We start from the raw sequence: 23,318 nt of genomic DNA on the forward strand, positions 1-23,318 counted from the left end.
GGGGAACAAATTCACTTAAGATCTCTCTCTAAAAACTAGATTAAAGCTAGAAAATAAAGAGGAGTTATGATCTCTTGAAGAAGAAGTTAGGGTTTCTCTCAATAACAATGAAGAATTAGGATTTTTGTATTGATTGCTCGATCCTTTACAAGGAGGAGATATCCCTCTATTTATATGAATGCATTGATTACAAGATAAGTCTATTTTCCTTAAATCTTGGATTGAAGATATGGTAAACTTCCTCTTTTGATGACCAAGTCGAACTCAGGAAGGCGGTTGAGTGACTTTGTCGGGCTTCTGCTTATAGGCTCGTTTAGCTGTCTCAAAATAGGGATTCCTCCTGATCCGAAGGGAATTGGGTGCTAAAACTCGAAGCATTGTGTGAGAACTGAGAAGAATGCAGGGTTCCCTTCTTCCACTTACCTTTCATATATTTTAAACAAAATTAATTTCATTTTATCAATTTTCATTCTCATAAAGTCACTATATGAGTATAGCTCATTTTATTCCGCTGTTTTAAAATGAAACTCTAAAACCGTGATTACTCTTCTTCAAACTATAGTTTAATTTTTATATGGATAGTAATAGTACAGTACCGTGTGATATTAGTTAATTTTTAAAAACAAAACATATATAATATATATGATATCAAACGTAAAGTTGTGACGACAAACGTAAAGTATGTATCACAATATTGAGTTGTCTTGATTCATACTACTACATATGCATTATTCTATTATATCATCAGGTTATGTCATCGATGAAGGCCAGATGATACATTCAATAAATATAGTTACGAACGTAATACTAATAAATAAGCATGTGTCATGTGTGCATCAAGGGAGGGGTCTCAATTATTACGTATACTGGTATACATGCTCATGTGTGTATGCAATAAAAATGGATAACTTAAGTTTAGGAGTACATACTTAACAAGAAACCAATGGAGACGATACTGCATATATGTGTGTGAAGTCTCTGACAAGAAGTTAAAAATTACATGGGACTCAGTGTCTCAAATGTAGATTTCGGATAAGCATTTATGGTATACACATTCACTTCCATGAGTCCAAAAAGCCATAACTTTAGTCTTCTGAAATAGTTCTCCTGCTTCCTAATAATTAAGAAAAACTTGGATGTATTGACTGCATGTGACTTCAAAATATTTGTATGTATTTAATCAGTTTCATACTTGTTTTACATGTATATACACGCATCTGTCGGGTTCGGTATCAAGGAAAAAAAAGAGAGTAAAAATACAACCGAGACAAAACTATAATATAGTATAGGGAGCATCTTATGTCTGGTAGCTAGCTACTATTCTTACAAGTTACAAGTACTAGGGAGCATCTTATGTCTTGTCTTCCAAATAGCTATATGAACACTAGAGAATGTCTACTTGCTGCAAAAACTTAGTCGAAAGTGGAAGAAGACAAAGTAAACTTAAAGACAATCCCTTAACGAACAAACAAACAATTGTGCAGACACTGGAGACAATAATGTAGCTTGATCCATCAGTAGCTTGATTCAGCATAGCCTAATAAATGACCTTTCATTACAAATACGAGGCTCCAAAACGTTTTTGAAGCAAAAAAGTAACTAAATAATCCCGAAGAAGCCAACCACATGGCTACGACTAATGGATGGATTCAACATTATGAAAAAAAAAAAAAAAACTTTAGTATTGAGTCTCGCGAGTCAAATCTTTCAAGTAACAATAGTAAGAGAATCCAACAAGTATTAATATATGAACAATTCGCTAAGTAGCAGATTACAAGCCAAATCAGGAAAGCACAGCATATTTTCTCAGGTTTTATGCAAACCAGATCTAGAATATAAAGTGCTAATCGATTAATCCTCACTAGCCCAAGATCAAGGAAAACACAAGGACAACTAAAAGAACGAGAAACAATATCTTCAAGTGATGGTCTTGTTGTCTATCTAGACCGGTGTGCCGTTGATAACTATGCATATGCGAGTGTCCTCCTCCATGGAACGGATTAGAGAACCCGTGAGGGAAGCTGCCAGAAGCAGCAGCTCCATACATGGCTGCATTAGGGAATCCATGGAAATGGAGGTTGAACAAGGAAGGAATCAAACCGCCAAACGTTGCAGACAGAGTAACATTCCCGAACCTCGCACTCGCCATGGGAGCAGCAAAACCTCCCATGAACCCTCCAAACCCATGATGATGGTGAGCAAAACCATGATTCGGATCAGGAGGCAGTGCAGTCTCGGGTCTCTGCCCAGAAGGACGGTTAGGCACTTCGAGCCCAGGGATAGACTTGGACCGAGGGTCAGCAGAGGACTTACCCCTACCGTACAGAGGAACCAATCTATCTTCTTCGATCAGGGCTTTGCAAACGGGACATTCCTTAGACTGAGAATGGAGATGGAGCCATTTGTATAAACAAGGCCAACAGAACAAGTGACCACAGAGAGTAACAATAGGATCTTGAGCCAAGTCTAAGCAGATGTTACATTCAAAGTTACCAGAATCACAATCATTGCTGCTGTTTGTGTTATTGTCGCTAGAACAAGAAGGGTCATCAGACATGATTCCCACCCAAAAAAATCTCCTACACAAGCAAAAACACCAAAACATAGTAAGCAGATAAGATTACTTTAACTAAATTAACCAAACTGCAATTAGTGATTTCAAATTAACTAATAAACATAGATCGACCATTAAGACCTATAATAGAAGAAAAAAAATCAAAAAAAGGAATCATAAACCTCTAGATCTCCCCATTAAACCACTAAAATCACCGGTCAACTGAGTAAGATAACCAACTGAACTCTAAATCGAACCAAATCATTATTAACACATACAGTACACGTAAATCGAGAAGCAACCAAAAGAATAGACGATACGAAGCTAAGCAATTGAATCGGAGTAGAGAGTTATCTATATACCGTTGGATCGGCAGACGAAGGGATCGAACGAACGATTGCAAAAAAAAAAAAAAAAACGAGCAAGTTCGCTTAAGGGCAAAGGTTTTGTTGTTGGCCGGAGGAGACAAGTACCATCATCGACGAAACATCGTCTTTTGATTAATTTATTACTAATATTTTTATTTTATTACCCGCGCGAGTTTGACGTGTCTTTTGGAGTGGTCACAAATTCCACGTGGACTCATGTGAGTGCACGTGACGGATTACTAGTGGGTAGAGATTATTTGAAGTCAACTACTAAATATTATTGGCCGTTCGATTAAGGTTAGATAGATATTATCTCTAGTAAATAAAATCTTTTGCTTAATTATATCTAGTAAATATTTTTTAGGCATGTTGTAGATTAATGACAAAAGTCACCAAAATTGGAGCTTTTTACATGAGCTTCGAATGTTGAAAACAGTTCATTTTCAGTAGACTTATACTCTTGCATTGGATCTTATTAGTATATATACTTGAGTGAGGGATCTGATTATGCTAATGGTGATCATTCTTTCTACTGCCTTCATGGTTTGTGAATTTTGCTCAAATTATAGAAAAGGTTACATTAATTTTCCATCTTTTGGCCTTATTTGTTTGACAATTAACGGAACTAACGTGTGGTTTTGTCTAAGGGCTACTTTCCTGAATCCAAAAAGAAACGTGATTTGCTAATTGCTAACCACAAAAAACAAAGGTTGATGATGATGCATACTATTTGCCTTGGCTTTCAGGGTAGAATGTCTTGGCTTCATCAAATATGTAGAATTTCTACTAATAATCTTTTTTATTTCTTTTTTTCTTTTTGCTTAGACAAAACTCTCTTACGTACACTACCGCATACAAGCTCAGACGCCTTTCTGTTACTTTATACTTAAATACAATTAATATATTCAGAACTAATCCTTCAAGCCTTCAAGGTTGAAATGGATTCACTGGAATTGTGACAAAATTAATGGTGTTTAGGTGAGTTTGAAACAGGTCATAGACATGTTCTGAATTTGGTCGGTAAAGGAAGCGTTACATGACAAACAAAGACGAATTTAACATTATTTTTTCCAGATGACACAACATGTGAGAGACAAAACACCCGTTGACAACTCGACGATATATCTATTTTTACATAAATTACACTCGTCTTCGTTACATGCTTTTTGCTTTGTTCCTTAAATTAAACCTTATCTGAGCAGGTCCAGGTGATGGGATCATCTTTAGATACAGAACAATTAGTGAGAATCTTAAAACCAAACAAGCCTAATTATTGATTGATTTTAAGTTTTAACCCCGGGGTAAATATATTTCCTCTGCTTTGGTCTTAAGCTAGCTGCTTTTGTAATAAGATCCTATAAGGTTGATCTTAAAGCTCGATATGATGAGAAAATATCCCGTATTAGATAAGGCAACTACTGAGTTACACTAGTTTATATCATGATGGATCTAAATTCTAAACTCTTAATCGAGTTTTTCCACCCGTCTTGCAAAGGGAAGGGTTTAAGCCGCTTGACGTATACATTCTTTAATGATAAAACCCTTTGCTTAATTATAATTTGGACATTTTTTCGATAAAGTAATTTTGAAAAATCAAAAGGTAGTGTTAACATTTGTAACGATGATGGAACGAGTCTAAAGTGATTCATTGGGAGTGTACATTTTGTAGCCAACAAAAAAAAAAGCTGAAAAATATACTAATCTGTTTTTTTCTTTCTTTAACTCGCAAAAATCTACTACTAATTTTTAAGACAACTATTACTCATAAGTAATCCAAACTAGGTAAATCTAGTTAAATAAAATATTATAAGTACAATTATTATTTGAGATTTAAGATTTGTTTGTATAAAACAAAATATGTAGGTAAAGTTTTTTTTTCTGCGTTTATTTTCTGTAAAATATGTTTCACCCTTAAAATATTTGAAATTGGAAAAGAATTTTAAGGTGGTGTAGAAAGTTTTGATGTTTTTTTGTGATTGTAAATATCAAATTCACATATTTTATGTTTCACATTATTATCTATATTACTATACCATTAAATAGATAAAACAATATTTTTTAGACTAATTGATTTAATTTAAACTAATTCTAAATTTAAAAATGCAATTAGAAAAATGATAAAAGTGGTAAATAAATGAATGAATATTTTTTTTCATGTTTGTGAAATGTAATTTACTTTTAATAAGTAAATAGGTTATGAAAATGTTAATTAAAGATATTTTAGGAATTTAATAGTTGATTAAATTTTTCATTTTAAAAAACTAATAGAAAAAAATATTGGCTCATAATATATCATTGACATATTTATGTAAATAATAACGAGAAGTATAAGTGTTTATTAAAAAAATGTATCGGAGCTCTATAAAAAAACACTTCAATTTTTTTGTGAGAGTGCTTTTCTATTAATATATAGGGTATATATGTGTTTCTTAAAGCTTGTTATCATTATCAATAGTACATATCAATTTATAAAAGATAATATTATGAGTTATTATCACCGTTAAACCAATAAAGTTTTGACAATCTTTTAACTATATCAACTTGAATAGTTGTCCCGTAGATTTTAAAGGAAGCTAGATACTACAAAAGTGCAAACTGAATATTCTTTCCTCTAATAACAGACTTTTTTTTTCTTTCTTCCTTCTGCACGAATTCAGACTTTTTAACTTTAATTTTGCTCATGAATGTTATGTTATTAAATTAACTTATAAAAGGGAAAAATATACAAACATTTTTAATTTTACTCGGTTTTAGACATCTCCAATATATTTTCTATTTTTATCTCCAAAATAGATGTGAGACTTACTCTAATATATTTATCTATAATGATAACTCTATTTTTTTCTATAATAGGAAAACTCTAGTTTTTCCTTTATATATAGAAAAAAAACATAATAATATCTATTCTATTGGTGAAAACAGAGGTGAGTTATACCAAATTTGTCTCTAAAATAAAGATTGTCTCTCAAATAGATGAGTGGGGATGCTCTTAGTCACCATTAAATTACCAAAAAACATTACTCTTTCTGTATCACAAAATATGATTTTCTAAGATTTCTCTTGTATAAAAAAATTGGGTTTCTATTAGTAACTTTTTTTTGTCAAATAATGTTAAGAAATTGTAAATTTCAAGAATCATTAAATAAAAAATATAAATTTGATGGATTACTACTCCCTTTGTATCATAATAGATTTTTTTTAGGATTTTCACCAAGATTAAGAAAAATAATAAATGTTGTATTATTATTAATTATTTTTTATATTCTTTTTAATACTCATTTATTCATACTTTTCATACACTTGTCATTCAAATGCATGTCTATATTTAATTATTTATTATAAAACTAAAAACATTAATTAGTTATTTGATTTTAAGAATAAAAATGCACTAAATACACTAAAAAAAAATCATCCTTTGTGATACAAAAAAAAATTTCTAAAACATCAACCTTTATGATATAGAGGGAGTATTAGTTAATAGTTATGAGAAATGTGTTATAATAAATAAATAATACATTTATATCTAAACATTAAATGTTTCTTTTTTTATGTAAAAATTCTAAAAAATCATCTTGTAGACTTGTATCACATAACAATTAAGAAACATATACACGCGTGACCTTTTTCTTTTTTAAAAAACTATATATATGGTAAACATATAACCAAAATAATAAACTAAAAAGAAAAATAGTCCCCCACAAAGGATTATAAATAGAGGGTAATCTGCGTCGTTAACTTGCACTCATCATCACATCTTCGAAATTTCAATACTAATCAGATTAACAAATGGCGATTTTCTCCGGATTACACCTTCTCTTCATCTCATGCATCATAGCAACATGTAATAGATAGTAGTATATACACAAACACTCTTTCATTATTGATTGTTTCTTCTCTTACGCTAATTTTATTTTATTTTGCAAGGTACAATTTCCATCGTCTCCGGCACCGTTTTCACCTTAACAAACCACTGCAGTTCAACAGTATGGCCAGGAATTCTCACCTCAAAGGGCACACAACTCGGCGACGGCGGGCTTGCCTTAGCTTCAGGATCTTCCGTCACCTTAACCGCTTCTCCAGGCTGGTCCGGTCGATTCTGGGGTAGAACGGGGTGTAACTTCGACGCTTCCGGCGTCGGTAAATGCGTCACCGGAGACTGCGGTGGTAAACTAAAATGCGCCGGCGCGGGAGGAGCTCCACCGGCTACACTGGCCGAGTTCACGATAGGAACCCCCGGACCAAGATCAAACTCCGTTCAAGATTTTTACGACGTGAGCCTCGTCGACGGTTACAACGTTCAGATGAAAATCACACCGCAAGGTGGCTCGGGGAACTGTATAACCGCGGGATGCGTTTCGGACGTGAACGCGATCTGTCCGAATGAGCTACGCGTTACGGGCGCGGCGGGTGTTGTGGCGTGTAAGAGTGCTTGCGAGGCTTTTAACAAACCGGAGTATTGTTGCACCGGCGCTTTTAGTAAACCGGAGACGTGTCCACCGACGAGTTACTCGAAGATATTTAAAGGAGCTTGTCCTACAGCGTATAGCTATGCATACGATGATGCTTCCAGCACTTTTACTTGTACTAATGCTAATTACTTGATCAGTTTCTGTGCTTAGGCCTAATTAATAAGCCTTTGTTATTATTTTATCAACAACAATGAAGAAAGAATTAATCAATTTTAGCATAATTTTTATATGTTTTGTTTTTTTTAATTTCTTTACAAATTCTCAACGACAACGTTTCTTAAACAAAGATGTAAGAGATGGAGACATTATTATTGTTAACGAGGAAGACAGAATTAATCAAAGATTATATCTCTAAAATAAGATGAACAACCTTTTTGGTGTTTTAAAGTTCAAAACAAATACATATATATTAAAGTTTCTTTGAGTAATATCATTTTTCTTTTATAGCAGATTTTAAACCAAATACAACCATACTTTCTTTGGTCAATTAATGTTCTTCAAAAATAATGTCTTATTATTGTCTTTGTAGTTATCAAACTTTTGTATTGTAATTTTACGCATGCTTGCAAACAAATCTTCCTCACCATCATGCCCTTTCTTTATAACTATCCAAGGAGCCTACGAAAAAGATAGTATGATACTAGTTGATTTGAGCTTCATACAGGGTAAGTGAAAAATTAAAAAAGACTTGTCTCACTTTCTTTCTTTCTTTCTCATTTTCTTTTACCAAAAATCAGATTGAAATGAAAAAAAAAAAAAAAGAAAAAAAAAAGTGAGAGAAGTCTATTTACATTATAACATACCAATCATTCAGGATCCTATCAGAATAGATAGTTTCTAATTGGGAGCTTTAGAGAGTTATTTTTGGTTTCTTGATGTTACTTACATGGCTGAACAACAGAAGCAACATCTACCCTTAAGCCAAACATCTCTAGAGGAACTAAAACTTACCAAGCCACAAATGGTTAAACAAGTCGGTGTACCATACATACATGATTTGTTAAAAAGTCAGGGCTTTTCTTAGCTGATGCAGTTAAGATCAGTGTTTCTGGCTTCTTTTGATTGCAACTTGCAAGCCTTCTTCATTCTCTTTGCAGCTTGGACAAACCCCATAATAACCTGAAGCTCATCCATTTGCTGTAATCATATCACAGTTTTACACCATTTTATCAATCATCAGACCATAATTAAGACAAACACAATGAAGGCTCAGAAGGATTCTGATATACCTGAGACATGAAGTGCCTCTGAACAATGTCAATTAGTTGCTCCTTTGATGGATTAGGAATAGCATCCACCTACAACGAGTTCATTCAGAAACAAGCACATAGAAAGTAGAGTTCAAGATTTGAGTAAACCAAAGCTAGTTTTTTTTCTACTCGAAATCAACTTACAAGGTTAAAATGTTGCCAATATTTTAGTAAAGCAGGCATTTCCAGTTTGCTAAGATCAACCTTCTGCATCAGTAAACATAAGATTAGTCATATTACATTCAATGGTAAGTGAAATACACATCTCAAAATTCTGAATCTGCATACCATGTTTTCAGGAGGAGTAAAACCCGAACTTTTAGATTGTGAGTCAGATGATAGAGACCTGCTCAAAGTCTTGTGAGATGACCGCGATCTCTGCCCTCTTTGCTTAGACTTATGAGGCTTCAGTGTGTCCTCAGATGCTGGAAAAGAAACAACTTGTCATAGAAACAAGACTGAGAATATTAGTTAAAAAGGCTACCACGTTTATGTCCAAAGAACAATATGCCACTTAGTGTTAACTCACTGGAAACTATATAAAACTGAGAGATCTCTGTACAAGTTCTTGAAAATTCTTGAAGACAAGGAAGAACCAAACTTACTCATATCGGAGCCATTCCTTTGTGTGCTTTCGAAATCAAGATCATCGTCTTCTTCTAATCCAGTTGGATGTTCAAGGACACTAAGCGCATTCCTCTGCAACTTTACTTCTATTCCATTTGTCAGAACCTAAAAACAACAATGACCCTCATAAATATTATATAGTCCATAAACAAGAATTGACATATTGGTTGAAATAAAGCTCCCGAAGAACAAGAATATGAAGAAATGCTTCCAAAAAATATTATTTTATTTTTTTTAATTTACTTCTATAGGAAATCTGGGAGACAAGAAGTGGTGGAATGTGATATCATTAATAGTAAAATATATTCGTGAGACTGAAGAAAAATCTTATACTATTTGGATTATTCTTTAAAGTTTAAAGCCAGAATATGGTGAAGTTACTCCTTTTAGGTCCACATACACAGAGACACTATCAAAAAGATCTTGCAGAGCAAATTATAATTGTAAGACTAGCCAACCAAAGCAAAAAGATTTTGATAAAGAAAGAAAAAATCGACAGAAGTGACACTGCTTGGGGACTAAAATGACTCAACTAATAAAGAAAGAACAAAGAAAAAGAGAAAAAAAAAAAAACAAGAAAACAAATGATTATCACCATAATAATCAAACCAAAACAAATTTCAAAAAAGCCAGCTTGAATCCATAAGGAAACAAAATTGTCAAGAAACATGATGGAGAATTAGATAACAAGTGCATATTTGTTATGATGTTTTATATTGAACAGGCGCGAAAATAAAGTTGCTTTTTTTTTTTGGCTGCCTAACTTAAAACTCAAAATCCCTTATCCTCTTACAGATGATTCCTGAAATTGAGCCTGAATCTCAGCAAGAATCATCAAAAAGATACTAGAGATATTTCAGAGACTTTATTAGATGCAAACAACCTGTTACTAGAAGAAGAAATAATCTAGTGAAGGGAAAAAAAAGGATTATCAATGAAGGCTTCATGAATAACCTAACTAGCTAAGAACCCCCAAAATGCAAGATTAAACAGTTTAAAATCAAGCAATAATGGTGAGTCGAATGCTAACAACATGCATGCAAGAAGATCAATCGCAAGATTTTGAAAATTTTACAGATTTAAACATTGGTAATGACAAAAAGATTTGATCTTTATCACACTATTAACTCTTGGTTTGATTAGATGTAAATTATGAGAATTGATTAGTGAATCTATAACTAGAATTGATTATTATATCATTTAAAGAAGACATTTTTAGCAATTTCAAGAAAAAGAAGAAAAAAATCCCCAAATTTGAAATTCAAAATTCGAAAAACACGAAATTATATTCATCGATTCAATAGATTGAATCACAGAGAAAACACTAAAGAAGATCGAAACAACATACCAAAAAAGGAAAACGGAAAAGGAAAGCACAAAGATCAAATTTTTACCAAAAAAGGAAAGAATTAAACTTACCAGCCAATGCCAACCACCGAGACCGACAGCTTTTTTAACAACACCTTGAAGACCAACAAGCACCGATTTCGTACGGTTGTTTCCGGTGACCACCACTTTCGTATGACGTGGCAATACCGATAACTCTTCCTCGCTACTGCAATCGCCGTAAAAGCTCTGAATCTGCGGGAATCCTCCATTAACGACCCCTGAGCTATCTACAGCTTCTAGCATTCTTCTTCTTCTTCTTCTTCTTCTTTAGTCTGATCCGATTTAGAAACTCCGATCAAACAGACCCACCTCTAATTTTTTTTCAGCTCAGAACATAGCTATGAAATCGAAGATCATGCATTGCTAAGAGAGAGCGAGGGAAAGATTAAGATGATTGAGCGGGAAGTGGAGAGAGAAGTAAAAATAATTAGGGTTTGTCCCACAAGCAGAAGCAAGAGAGAGAAGCAGAGTAAAGAGAAGGGAAGAGGAGAAGAAGAGAAAGGACTAAAAGGAGGGAAAGAGAAGGGATGATAGAGACCAGTTTCCACCACGTTGACCAGTTATAACTCGCCACGTATGCATTGAACTGAAACTGTATATGCGTTATGAAAAAAAAAAAAAAAGACAGAACCGTTTTTTTGTTCTTTGGCTTTGGTTGGATTTAACCGGAGGGGTACTTTTGGTAATTTAAGAACACGCGATTGACCTGAATGGTTGACTGGTGTTTAATAGAGACAGAGCTGTATGGGACCCGGTTCGTTGTTTAATGACGATTCCACCTCTCTTTTTTTTTTCTCTATTGTTTTTGAAAATTTTGGATTTTCATTGTCCTTATCTTATAATTTTCTTTTTTACATAATTATCTTTTTTAAGCGCTAATCGGGCGGTTGGAGTGGACCTAGCACCTAACAAGAAAATCGGAGATTAAATAGAGATTAATCGGAAACTAGTTTTAGGGTTATTTTATTAAATTAATAATAAAATTCAAATATATAGAATTAAATATATGAATAATTCTGTTTATATTTTTAAAAAATATCAAATAAAATATAAAACTATAGTATTGTTTTAAAATTACCGTAAACACGTAAAAACATAATTTTAAAAGAAATTTTTATGATTTTTCATTAAAATTTTATACATTAGTCATTATAAAACATCATAAAATCTTAATTTAAATGTCTAAATAACAAAAATATATATATTTGATTTTAAAAATAATCGGTATATACAAAATTAAGCGGGAAGTAATCGGATTAGACAGATTATAATCAAATTAGACAGGCATAATTGGATAATCGATGCTAGGCGGGGATTAGTCATTAATCGAGGCGAAGATGGTGGGTCTAACGATTTTGCGGGACGTAATCAATGCTATGTGGAAACTTTTAAAACATGGATAATTATTGCTTGCTCCATTACTAGATTTTCTTTCTTTGTAATATTAAAAAAAAAAAAAAAGAAAAGTGTTTTACTTTTTTGAAAACCAGGTTCTATAGCACAGTATGTAGTAAACACAAAATTAGTACTGCTTCGTAAGTGAAATTTAATGTATCAAATACATTAAAATAAAACATTGAACAATAACTTAAACTCATATAATGACTAAAGAAAACAACATCGAACATGTCTCGTTGATGATAAGGGGTTTTCTAATTTAATGTTTATGTATCTTTTAATGATAACACTGTTAAAACACATTGGCATTGGTCTTCTAATAAAAAAGAGCTCTAGTAAGTTTTTATTTATTTTATTTCAGCCAATATAGCTCTAGTAAGGGTCTATAAAGGTAGGTAGGTTAAGAAGATTTTCTAAAAAAATATACGATTAGTACATGATTTTACCATATGAAAATTACAGTTTTGGATCAATTATTTGGCTGTAACTTTAATCGGGGGTCATTGTCATTGTCACAGTTTACAAAGGCCACACACCCCACAAATAAAACCGTCCCCATATTTGGGGAAACTATCAAAGCGACCCCTCACCAAACCCCTGCTTCAATTATTCGTATACTTTTAATGCTTGTTCTTGCCACTTCCCACTCCCATAAAAAAAATCAAATCTTGTTTTCATACATTTGTTCTTTATTGTTTTTAGACCATTAGCTATAATAAATCTGGGAGCTATTAATGGGTTTTGCGTATACGATATATTAAATGATCAAAACCCGTGGGTTCCCGGAAATTTCACAAGTGTTTGAATTTCGAACTAGATTTTGGGTTTAGTTGTTACATTCAAAACTATTGGGCTAATTGTGCTCAATTATGAAAATTCGAGGGGTTAATGAGAATATTCATTTACGTCTGTCTGTCCTTTTGTTTGAAGCAGAGAGAGTGTTTTAGAGCCGTCGTTAATGGCGAAAACTGAGAAGCTAGCTCAATTCATTGATTCGGGAATCTACGAATCCGACGACTCAAATTGGTTCTTCTTAGACCCAGTTCGCATCATCAATCGTTCATACACCAAATTTAGGGTTTCACCTTCTGCTTACTACACACGTTTCTTCAATCCGAAGCATCTCAATTCACAACCCAAAGACCCTAATCCGAGAAAGCGAAAACGGAAGCAGAAAGCCCCTAGCTTTCACCTTCCTAATGCAGGAGAGCTAGCTTCGAATCTTCGTCATCAGGATGCGAGGCTGTTCTTATCTAAAGCCCTTGATTCGTTTCTTGGAGAAACAGAGCTGTTAAAATTAACGAAAGGTCTAAGTGATGATGATGATAATGATGATTCTAGTTTGTTGACTAAGTGTTTTGACGATGGACTCTCTTTTGTTGAGCTTGGAGGAGTGTGGCAAGCTCCTTTGTATGAGATAACACTGGATTTTAATCTACATTGTGATAATAATGAAGGTTTTTTGTCTCTTTCTATTTCATTTGCTAAATCTTATTTGAATCCCAAGAACTTGATGGTCTGATTGGTCTTATGTGGTCTTGTTAGGTTGCTTAATTGACAATTGCAATGAAAAGAGAGTGTTTCAAGTGTTTAATAACTTAGTAGTGAACGAGAGCGGAGAAGAAGTTGAAGCTGAGTTTTCCAACCGGAGATATATAATGCCTAGAAAGAGTTGCTTCTACATGGTTTGTGAATTTTCCTTTATGATTCTTTATAAAAGATGGAGTTTTTTTAGTTGATGATGTGTGGAGTGGTTCTTCTGATTTTACATTTCTTTTTCCCATGTTGCCTTGAAGTCTGATTTACTGCACATCCGAAACCTCGTTCCTGGTAACTAGTGCTATTTTCTAATATAGAGATTTTGCTAAAAGCTGAGCTCTAGAGTATCCTGCCTCCGGTTGATTGGTCCTAATTCATTTGTTTGCAAGACATATCGATAGGCAATTGAGTATAGCTATTTATTTAATCTTATTGGGGTCATACATGCAGCTAAACCTGCAGAAGGCTTCAATCTTATAGTTATTGATCCACCATGGGAAAACGCAAGCGCTCATCAGAAATCAAAGTTTGTTACTGACTTGAAGTAGTGCCTGTGAATAAGCAACTTTTGTATCAGAATGTTTCCTGAGCCATGTTTCTTTTTAGGTATCCTACTTTACCAAACAGATACTTCTTATCCCTCCCGATCAAGCAGCTTGCTCATGCTGAAGGAGCTCTCGTGGCTTTGTGGGTGACCAATAGAGAGAAATTACTTAACTTTGTTGAGAAAGAGCTATTCCCTGCGTGGGGAGTTAAGTATGCTGCTACAATGTATTGGTTAAAGGTGAGAGAGCATCTTTCACCTCTCAAGCCCCATCTTGGTTTCTGAGTTGCATACTTGACTTGACTATGTTAATGTTTCAGGTGAAACCAGATAGTGCTTTGATTTGCGATCTGGACCTGGTCCATCATAAACCTTACGAGTACCTTCTACTAGGCTACTGCTTTACCGAAGTAAGTCAATTCTTTTCTTTGTTAGTTGAATAATCTGTGAAACGAACTTCTGCTTGAACAGCCTTGTGGATGTATATGTCTCATAGCTTTCAGGATCAGAAACTAGGTCAGATTTTAAAGTCTTGGATAAGAAGCAGATAATCATAAGCATCCCTGGAGATTTTTCGAGGAAACCCCCTATTGGAGGTATTCATATTTCATTCTTCAACAGCTTTGTTTTGCGATTGGCTTCATCAAATTCAAGAGCACAATGCAATTTGCTCAAATTCTTTCTGTACAGCTCCCTGATTTAATACTTTTTTTATTGGACATGTTTGTAGAGATACTCATGAAACACGTCCCCGGGTCTCAACGTGCTCGGTGCCTTGAGCTATTTGCTAGGGAAATGGCTGCCGGATGGACCTCTTGGGGAAACGAACCGCTTCACTTCCAGGACTTGAGATACTTTTTGAAAGATAATGAGTGCATCAATAAGTTGTAGCCAGTGTTCAGGGCCAAACTTCACGATCGTTTTCTCCATGGTTCATTTTCAATCTGAGGACAGTGGGAGAGAACCCTTGGATATGGCTAGAAGGTTTGGTTTAGGAAACGGCATCATTTAAAGAAACAAACGCTTAAAAAGTCAGCCGAGAAGCTTCAAACAACTACTGTTAGACCTTGTTTATTGGGGGGTTCAACCCCTGTCTCTTAGTTTTTTGATGCAAAAAAATAAAGCAAAACAAAAGAAAAAATGTAAGGGGAGTTGTTATATAATATCCATATGTGTTGTAAGAGACGTTTCAGCCTGCTATTGGCTTGACGAAAAAATAGAAAATGTGGAAAAAAATATTTGCTTCCCATTTTTCTCTCTCTCTTTTTCTCTCTCTCTCTCACCCTTTCTCTCGCGATTGTGAGAAAACGAAGAATTGTTTTTGGAATCGTCTGAGTATGGAGGAAGGGGAAATTGCTGTCGGAGAAGAGGAGATTTCTGCCGGAGGAAGAGGAGATTGCCGTGTCCCATCGCGATATTTTGATTGAAACGTGAATCGGCTCTGATTGCATGTAGGAGAGGCGATTTGGAAATTAGGGTTTCGTGAATTGGGAGTCCACTCAATCGGAAGAGATTGAATCAATTGGAAGCAGAGGATAAGTTTCTCAATTTAATTACTGATTGAATCAATCTCGATTAGTGTTTGATGATTAGGGTTTTTTTGATTTTGGATCGAAATTAGGGTTTTTTATGTTTCTTAGAAAATTAGGATTCTTGGTGTTCATGTGTTCCGTTTTGATCATTACTTTAGCAGATGAGTACTTTTTAACTCCGGTTATGATGAATTTGAAAAGATTTGGCCATGAATGTATCGCAATATGCTGATTAAAGTTACTAACTTGATTCAACAGAAGCTATTTGTTGTTTTTGGTGTTGTTATTTGTGTAATCTAATGATGATCCGTTTTGGTTAAGTTTAGATAATGTGTGGAGTTGGATATGTAATTGTTTCGGTTCTTGACACATGATTGTTTTTTGTGTTGTTATTAGTTGTTTTTGATGTTGTTATTTGTGGTAGCTAATGATGATTTAGTAAATGTTTTTGTTCTTGACACATGATTGTATAATTTTAGAGTACATTGTTCTTGTTCGATTTAGCTTGTTCATGAATGATTAATTTTATTTTGAATTTGGGCTTCATTAACCGTGGATCTGTCTTTTGTTTTGAGGTTAAATGGACAAACATGGATTGATGCATTGATGAATATAGAGTGTGAAGGATCTATTGAGTATGGACAAACATGGATCTCTTCGGCCATGAAGGAAGATAATCATCATCCTCAACTTTTTTGCATTTATTTGGTTGTGATAAATAGATTTAGTACTTGATAGTGTAGGTATTAGTGTAGTCTTTGATGTTATAGCTTTTGTTTGTTGGTTGTGATAAATAGGTTTAGTAATTGCTATTGTTGGTATTAGTCTAGTCAGTCATTGATGTGTTAGTTGGTTGTGAAGATTTTTAATGTGTGGTTGTTGTAGTTTAGGTAAACACTTTATTTCAAAAATTAAACCAACATAAATATAAACTAAACCTTATAAATTCAAACACAAACAAAACACAAATCCTTCTTTAACAAAACACGAATCTCTTGTTTCTCATTTAACAAAACACAAGTCCTTCTCCCTTTGACAATCTCTTGTTTCTCATTTAACAAACACATCTCCTTCTCCCTTTAGCAATATGGATCCAAACACAACCCCTTCTTCCTTTACGAATCTCTTGTTTCTCATTTAACAAAACACAAGTCCTTCTCCCTTTAGCAATCTCTTGTTTCTCAATTAACAAACACATCTCCTTCTCCCTTTAGCAATCTCTTGTTTCTCATTTAACAAACACACCTCCTTCTCCCTTTAGCAATATGGATCCAAACGATTACATGAATCCTTATCGTCCCACCTCTAGCTATTTGAATCTGTTACAAAGTCAACTTGATACCCAAAACCTCGATTACTCTCCTTCTCTAAGTCCATGTTCTGAAGCTCCATCTTCACCTGCATCCCCACAAGAAAACCGCAAGTCAAGGCAAGCATGGTTACCAATAAATGATACCATGTTGGTCAGCGCTTGGCTCAACACTAGCACGGATCTGATTACTTCCAACCAGCAAAGACTTGCATCCTTTTGGGGGAGGATTGCGAAATACTTTGCATCCTGTCCGAATGTTGTTAGTCGGCCAAAGAGAGAGGCGAGTCACTGTAAGCAGAGGTGGGGGAGGATAAACGACTTGGTGTGCAAGTTTGCTGGATGTTATGAGGCTGCGAGTAGGGAGAAGTCTAGTGGACAGAATGAAGATGATGTGATGAAGTTAGCACATGAGATATACATTAATGATCATGGACATAGGTTTACATTGGAGCATGCATGGCTTGTCTTAAGGTACGATCAAAAATGGTGTGCCTCCACATATATTAAAGCTAATGGAGTGAAAAGGGGAAGAGCGAGTGTTGAAGCTGCGATTGATGTCGATGAACCAATGCCCCGACCTCCTAGTGTTAAGGCTGCGAAGGGGAAGTAAAAAAAAAGCTCCAAGGCCGAACCGGATGTGGAGGAAGATGGTAAAGCTTACTTGGAGTGTCAGTTGGAGCGTGTGTCGAGGATGTATGAGATGAAGGAGAAGGACTTTGCATTGAAAGAGAAGGAGTTTGCATTGAAGAAGGAGCATATCAAGCATGTGATGCTTGAAAATCTGATTGCTAAAAAAGATTCACTAACTGAATCTGAAAAAGCTCTTAAGGAGAAGCTAATTCAAGACATGATGTCTTAAGCTTGAATGTTAAAGAATGTAGTTTTTTTAACTGTTTGTGTTTTTAGTGTTTTAAGTATTCGATTGTTTGATATTTGGATGGTTCTTGTGTTTTTTGTCTGTTTATGTGTAAGTCTGTTTAAGTATGTGTAATCGAATGGTTTCTTGTGTTTTTTGTAATCGGACAAGCTAATTAATCTGTTTAAGTTTGTGTTTGTGATTGGTTCCTTGTTTTTTGTAATCGGACAGGCTAATTAATCTGTTTAAGTTTGTGTTTGTGATTGTGTTTGTAATCGGACAGGTCGAGAAAGAAGCCAACCTTTCATCAGTCCGTGAAGCCTCTCATGTCCGTGACACACAACAACTCTCATTTGACACATGTTCTTTTGTATTTTTGTGTTTCTACCACAAGTTTTTACAAGCTCTTTTGTATTTTTGTGCTTTTACCACATGTTTGTACAAGTACTTTTGTCATTATTTACTTCTACCACATATTATTTCCAATGGTTGTGTACCACAAATTTCAAGAACTCAAGCTACCTCTTTTTTCTATATAATGATCAACGATTCTCAACAATATGTATCACAAGCAGTTTCTTATTATTCTCAATACCAACCAAGAAAAACTCCTTCTCTTTAGTTTTTTTTTTTTTTTTACAATGGCTTCTTCTTCCCATTCTTCTTCCCAAAATGATGTTGATGACATACTTGATGAATGTTTTAATCAAACATGCGATCAAATCACCAATCATGTATGGCAAAATCTTCTAACTCCACCAATCCAAAGTCAACCACCACCTAAACCAAGAAAAAAGCAAATTCACATTGAAAGAAATCGAGAAGTCGGTCATGACCACTTGTGGAATGATTATTTAAGTGAAGATCCTACTTACCCTCCCAACATTTTCCGTCGCCGTTTTAGAATGAACAAGCCATTATTCATGCGTATTGTGGATAAGCTCGCATATGAAGTTCCCTATTTTCAACAAAGAAGAGATGCTACCGGAAGGTTGGGTCTGTCTACATTGCAAAAGTGTACATCATCAATTCGTATGATGGCATATGGTTGTGCAGCTGATGCGTTTGACGAATACCTCCGACTTTCTGCAAACGTAGCGCTATCATGCTTGGACAATTTTACAGATTCAGTCGTAAATTTATTTGGAGATGAGTACTTGAGAAGACCCACACTAGCAGATCTTCAAAGACTACTCGACATTGGCGAGTTTCGCGGATTTCCCGACATGATAGGAAGCATCGATTGTATGCATTGGGAGTGGAAGAATTGTCCCACCGCATGGAAAGGTCAATAGACCCGCGGATTTGGAAAGCCCACAATCGTTTTAGAGGCGGTGGCTTCGTATGATCTCTGGATCTGGCATGTTTTCTTTGGACTACCAGGTACATTAAACGATATCAATATTCTTGACCGATCTCTAGTCTTTGATGATATTTTGCATGGTCGAGCTCCTAAAGTTAAATACAGTGTCAACGGACATGAGTATAAATTGGCTTACTATCTGACGGATGGTATTTATCCCAAAAGGTCTACTTTTATCCAATCTATTCCATTGCCACAAACTCCAAAAGACGCTTTATTTGCGAGACAACAAGAAGCTGTACGTAAAGATGTAGAGCGTGCTTTTGGAGTTTTGCAGGCTCGATTTGCCATAGTCAAAAACCCGGCTCTTATTTGGGATACAGTAAAAATTGGAAAAATAATGAGAGCGTGTATCATACTGCACAATATGATAGTAGAGGACGAACGAGATGGGTACACTCTGTTTGATGAAACTGAATTCACACAAATGGAGTCAAGTAGAGCTTCAGAAGTTGACTACACGCTTCCAACACCCATGCCTTCATGTGTCGCTACTATGCTCAAGAATCGAAAGGGTGTTCGCGATAAAGAAAAAAATAAATGCTTGCAAGATGATTTGGTTAAGCATATTTGGGCAAAATTTGGAGCAAATCAGTATTAAAATTAATCATTCTCTCCATTTATAAATTGCACTTTTGTTGTAATATGTATTTTTGAAAATTAGTTTAAATGCAATATTTTCTAATCTTATAAAATCTTAAATGTTTACACATTTATACCACTTCTATTCTACTTAAAATTTTAAAAAACAATTTAAAAAAAAATAAGAAACCCAAAATAAGAACCTACCAATAAAGAAGAAAATTTTATCTAAAAGATCATGGGTTCTTATATTCCAAACAGTACACAACTAATTCATAAAAAATTTAAGAACTTCCTTTCTAATAACCCACCGATAATTATGCTGTTAGAGTACTGTGTCTCACAAGTCAGAACTGTACTATCAATTTAGTAACTTTTTTTTCCCCTTTTACAGATGCTTCAGGAAAAAATTAATATATTATCAGCAGTTCAGTACTATACAGTATATTGACCCTTCATTAGATTTTGTGTTCTTATCAATAAAATGATAAAATAAAATTTAAAGGCAAAAGCGTGTTAAACAAATTCAATAAGTGACTACTCGTTGTTGGAAGATCATATTTGCTTCTGATGGGTCTACGTGTGGGGCAAATCCACTATCCAATTTTCCTATTGTGTTCAATGAACTATACGATTTTTTTCAGAAAAAAGAACATGAAAATTAAAGAAAATCATGATCAGTGAAGTAAAAGGGCCCAACAATAATTGCGAATATAGCTGATTGTTAAATCGCATTCAAATAATAATAATACGCTTACAAATCACCAAAACAAATTAGCTATATATATTCCTAAACATATATATTTCCCTTTGACTGAATAAAGTTTTTTTGGTATAAGTAGTTATTGAAACTTAGATGACTCAAATAAGTCAATAGGAAAAATTATTGTTTACATACAAAATAAATTGTGGTTGTACATAAACATTCTATGTCAATTTAACCGTTTTACTTTTACTCTTATATATTTTTTGCATTTTATTTCGTATGTAAATAAAATGCTGCCATGGTTCATGAGTTTGTTGTTGTCTCTATAACTGATAGTAGAGTTGGCGTTCGCCTAGCACTAAGCGTCTATGCCATTCCATAAAGATTTAGTTATTAGTGTTTTGGTTTAACCGACTTTAACGTATATTTTTTTTGTAGTGTAATCACAATAGGAATAATTTTGCTAAAATACAAAATAAAGTTAAGAAAGAAAAAGAAAAGGAAGTAGCAACAAAAGGATAGGCACAAAATACGAAATAGTAAGGACAAAAGTAAGCACTCATTTTCTTCTATTCATACAGTGAAACTATAGTGACAATTAGTTTAAATAATACCTATCAAAATTAAATTGTTATGAGGCTGAAAACAATTTGTATTCTAATTTAACATGGCGAAACCCCTCAAAAAGAAAAGGAAAAAACCCAATCAGATGGTGTGTTCTCCGGTCATACTCGTCAAAAACTAAAGAAGACCCACTTCCTCTATTACACAGATCCCCACATGTCGTCTAATCTCTCATCTCTTTTTATAAATCTCAGCTCATTTTCTCTTACACAAAGACTGACCGAGTCTGAGAGAAGAAATAAAAACATTACAAAACATATAACGTACTAGCTCCTCTCCTTCCAACTGATTCGTTACGCAAATCCACACTGTAAGTTACGTACACCACAGCTTTTATTTATTATTATTACTCAGTACTACTCACCATTCGTCAAATCTAAATCGACATGTGGCTGATATCAACGGTGATTTCTTTAATATGAACCTGCGCGTACTCGAACATTCACACCATATCATTCTTTTTAAAAAAGAATTTAATAAAAAGAAGGAAAAAAGAATCTTCTATAATTCCAGCGAAGAAGAAGAAAAAATAAGCGTATTACTCGTGAGCACTAAGTTCTCACTCTTCTTCTTCTTCTTCAGCTGATTCACCATCCCATTTTTTTTTGGGGGGTGTTTTGAGGATTGAAGGAAGAAGATGACGTCTGACGGAGCGACGTCGACGTCAGCAGCAGCAGCAGCGGCGATGGCGACGAGGAGGAAACCTTCTTGGAGAGAGAGGGAGAACAATCGGAGGAGAGAGCGGCGTAGAAGAGCTGTTGCTGCCAAGATTTACACCGGTCTTAGAGCTCAAGGTAACTACAATCTCCCTAAACATTGTGACAACAATGAGGTTCTCAAGGCTCTCTGTTCTGAAGCTGGTTGGGTTGTTGAAGAAGACGGCACTACTTATCGCAAGGTAATATATTATTTGGGTTTAGATCTGATGTTATCTCTGTATGTTTCTCATGTTTTAGCTTTTGATTCTAAAATTGGATCTAGATTCCTTTGTGATTTTAATCTAATTCTATAGCCGAATTAGAACATTAGGTTTCTCTGTGTTACTATATTTAGATCTCCTCTTTTAGCGTCTGTGGGTTTCATCTTAGCGATTACTTTTGTTTCAAGTTTTTGTCAATGATTGTGACATTGTGTTGCTTTTGTTCTTTGATCAAACCAGGGACACAAGCCTCTTCATGGTGACATGGCTGGATCATCCTCTCGAGCTACTCCTTACTCTTCTCATAACCAAAGCCCTCTCTCTTCCACTTTTGATAGCCCCATCCTTTCTTACCAAGTCAGTCCATCATCTTCTTCCTTCCCGAGTCCTTCTCGTGTTGGTGACCCGCACAACATCTCCACAATCTTCCCTTTCCTCAGGAACGGTGGGATTCCTTCATCGCTTCCTCCGCTTAGAATCTCAAACAGTGCTCCTGTCACTCCACCAGTCTCATCCCCAACTTCGAGAAACCCCAAACCATTGCCAACTTGGGAATCTTTTACCAAACAGTCCATGTCCATGGCTGCTAAACAGTCAATGACGTCTTTGAACTACCCGTTTTACGCGGTATCTGCACCTGCCAGTCCCACCCATCATCGCCAGTTCCATGCACCAGCTACTATACCTGAATGCGATGAATCTGACTCTTCCACTGTTGATTCGGGTCATTGGATAAGCTTTCAGAAGTTCTCACAACAGCCATTCCATGGGGCCTCTGCTGTGCCAGCCTCTCCTACATTCAACCTAGTGAAACCTGCACCTCAGCAGTTATCTCCTAACACTGCAGCAACCCAAGAGATTGGTCAAAGCTCGGATTTCAAATTTGAGAACAGCCAAGTTAAGCCATGGGAAGGGGAGAGGATCCACGATGTCGCTATGGAGGATCTAGAGCTCACGCTTGGTAATGGTAAAAGCTCATAGTTGAGATGAAGAACAGAGGAACCAACCCGTTATGGCATGTCGGAAGGAAGGATTGGAGTCTTCAGTGTGCTGTTCAATCAGTTCATGGTTTTGGTTCTTGTACTAGAATCAGTATTCATAGTACCAGTGAGTTTGTTTCACAACGCATTATTTGTAGATAGAATGTTTAAGATGTATGTTTCTATTATTATTCCTTTTAGGCCTTGGAAAACTTTATAAATATTACATATTATTAAATGGCTTGAGATTTTACATATATATATCATTCAGAGCTCAAGAAGATGAAACAGAGACAATAAGAAAGA

The 23,318-nt window shown here is 34.9% G+C and overlaps 5 protein-coding genes and 2 pseudogenes across 10 annotated transcripts; 5 read left to right on the top strand and 2 right to left on the bottom strand.

Annotated features, from left to right (window-relative positions):
- Positions 1 to 1,718: 1,718 nt before the first annotated feature.
- Positions 1,719 to 3,048, bottom strand: LOC104740627 (uncharacterized). The gene is made up of 2 exons (XM_010461292.3): positions 2,917 to 3,048; positions 1,719 to 2,579 (listed from the first exon to the last, which is right to left on the bottom strand). Exon 2 carries the CDS (start codon positions 2,555 to 2,557, stop codon positions 1,862 to 1,864), a length of 696 nt encoding a protein of 231 aa, XP_010459594.1. The 5' UTR covers positions 2,558 to 2,579; positions 2,917 to 3,048; the 3' UTR covers positions 1,719 to 1,861.
- Positions 3,049 to 6,594: 3,546 nt separating this feature from the next.
- On the top strand, positions 6,595 to 7,620 carry LOC104740628 (pathogenesis-related protein 5-like). Its single transcript, XM_010461293.2, has 2 exons — positions 6,595 to 6,763; positions 6,847 to 7,620. The coding sequence occupies exons 1-2, from the start codon at positions 6,709 to 6,711 to the stop codon at positions 7,539 to 7,541; spliced, it is 750 nt and encodes a 249-aa protein (XP_010459595.1). The 5' UTR covers positions 6,595 to 6,708; the 3' UTR covers positions 7,542 to 7,620.
- A 544-nt stretch (positions 7,621 to 8,164) lies between these two features.
- LOC104740630 (uncharacterized) lies at positions 8,165 to 11,356 on the bottom strand. Of its 4 annotated transcripts, none has more exons than XM_010461294.3 (6): positions 10,688 to 11,356; positions 9,247 to 9,373; positions 8,930 to 9,081; positions 8,786 to 8,848; positions 8,621 to 8,689; positions 8,165 to 8,528 (listed from the first exon to the last, which is right to left on the bottom strand). In XM_010461294.3, the coding sequence occupies exons 1-6, from the start codon at positions 10,898 to 10,900 to the stop codon at positions 8,412 to 8,414; spliced, it is 741 nt and encodes a 246-aa protein (XP_010459596.1). In that variant the 5' UTR covers positions 10,901 to 11,356; the 3' UTR covers positions 8,165 to 8,411. The 4 variants fall into 4 exon arrangements, with proteins under 4 accessions (XP_010459596.1, XP_010459598.1, XP_010459599.1 ...); XM_010461296.3 differs by having other exon boundaries at positions 8,930 to 9,066; positions 10,688 to 11,352; XM_010461297.3 differs by having other exon boundaries at positions 8,786 to 8,845; positions 8,930 to 9,066; positions 10,688 to 11,162.
- Positions 11,357 to 12,706: 1,350 nt separating this feature from the next.
- LOC104740631 (methyltransferase-like protein 2) lies at positions 12,707 to 15,387 on the top strand. Of its 3 annotated transcripts, XM_010461298.3 has the most exons (8): positions 12,707 to 13,512; positions 13,601 to 13,740; positions 13,852 to 13,885; positions 14,045 to 14,120; positions 14,201 to 14,378; positions 14,459 to 14,548; positions 14,635 to 14,734; positions 14,869 to 15,387. In XM_010461298.3, the coding sequence occupies exons 1-8, from the start codon at positions 13,014 to 13,016 to the stop codon at positions 15,027 to 15,029; spliced, it is 1,278 nt and encodes a 425-aa protein (XP_010459600.1). In that variant the 5' UTR covers positions 12,707 to 13,013; the 3' UTR covers positions 15,030 to 15,387. The 3 variants fall into 3 exon arrangements, 1 of the variants encoding a protein (XP_010459600.1); XR_015580227.1 differs by lacking the exon at positions 13,852 to 13,885 and having other exon boundaries at positions 12,801 to 13,512; XR_015580226.1 differs by lacking the exons at positions 13,852 to 13,885; positions 14,045 to 14,120 and having other exon boundaries at positions 12,801 to 13,512.
- A 1,548-nt stretch (positions 15,388 to 16,935) lies between these two features.
- LOC104743401 (glutathione S-transferase T3 pseudogene) lies at positions 16,936 to 17,592 on the top strand (annotated as a pseudogene).
- Positions 17,593 to 18,479: 887 nt separating this feature from the next.
- On the top strand, positions 18,480 to 19,826 carry LOC147927958 (uncharacterized; annotated as a pseudogene).
- A 1,322-nt stretch (positions 19,827 to 21,148) lies between these two features.
- LOC104740632 (protein BRASSINAZOLE-RESISTANT 2) lies at positions 21,149 to 23,267 on the top strand. Its single transcript, XM_010461299.3, has 3 exons — positions 21,149 to 21,423; positions 21,696 to 22,011; positions 22,273 to 23,267. Exons 2-3 carry the CDS (start codon positions 21,751 to 21,753, stop codon positions 23,011 to 23,013), a joined length of 1,002 nt encoding a protein of 333 aa, XP_010459601.1. The 5' UTR covers positions 21,149 to 21,423; positions 21,696 to 21,750; the 3' UTR covers positions 23,014 to 23,267.
- Positions 23,268 to 23,318: the final 51 nt, after the last annotated feature.

Source organism: Camelina sativa, chromosome 14 (genome assembly GCF_030686135.1).
Source record: "Camelina sativa cultivar CO46 ecotype springtype chromosome 14, ASM3068613v1".
Taxonomy (NCBI): domain Eukaryota; kingdom Viridiplantae; phylum Streptophyta; class Magnoliopsida; order Brassicales; family Brassicaceae; genus Camelina; species Camelina sativa.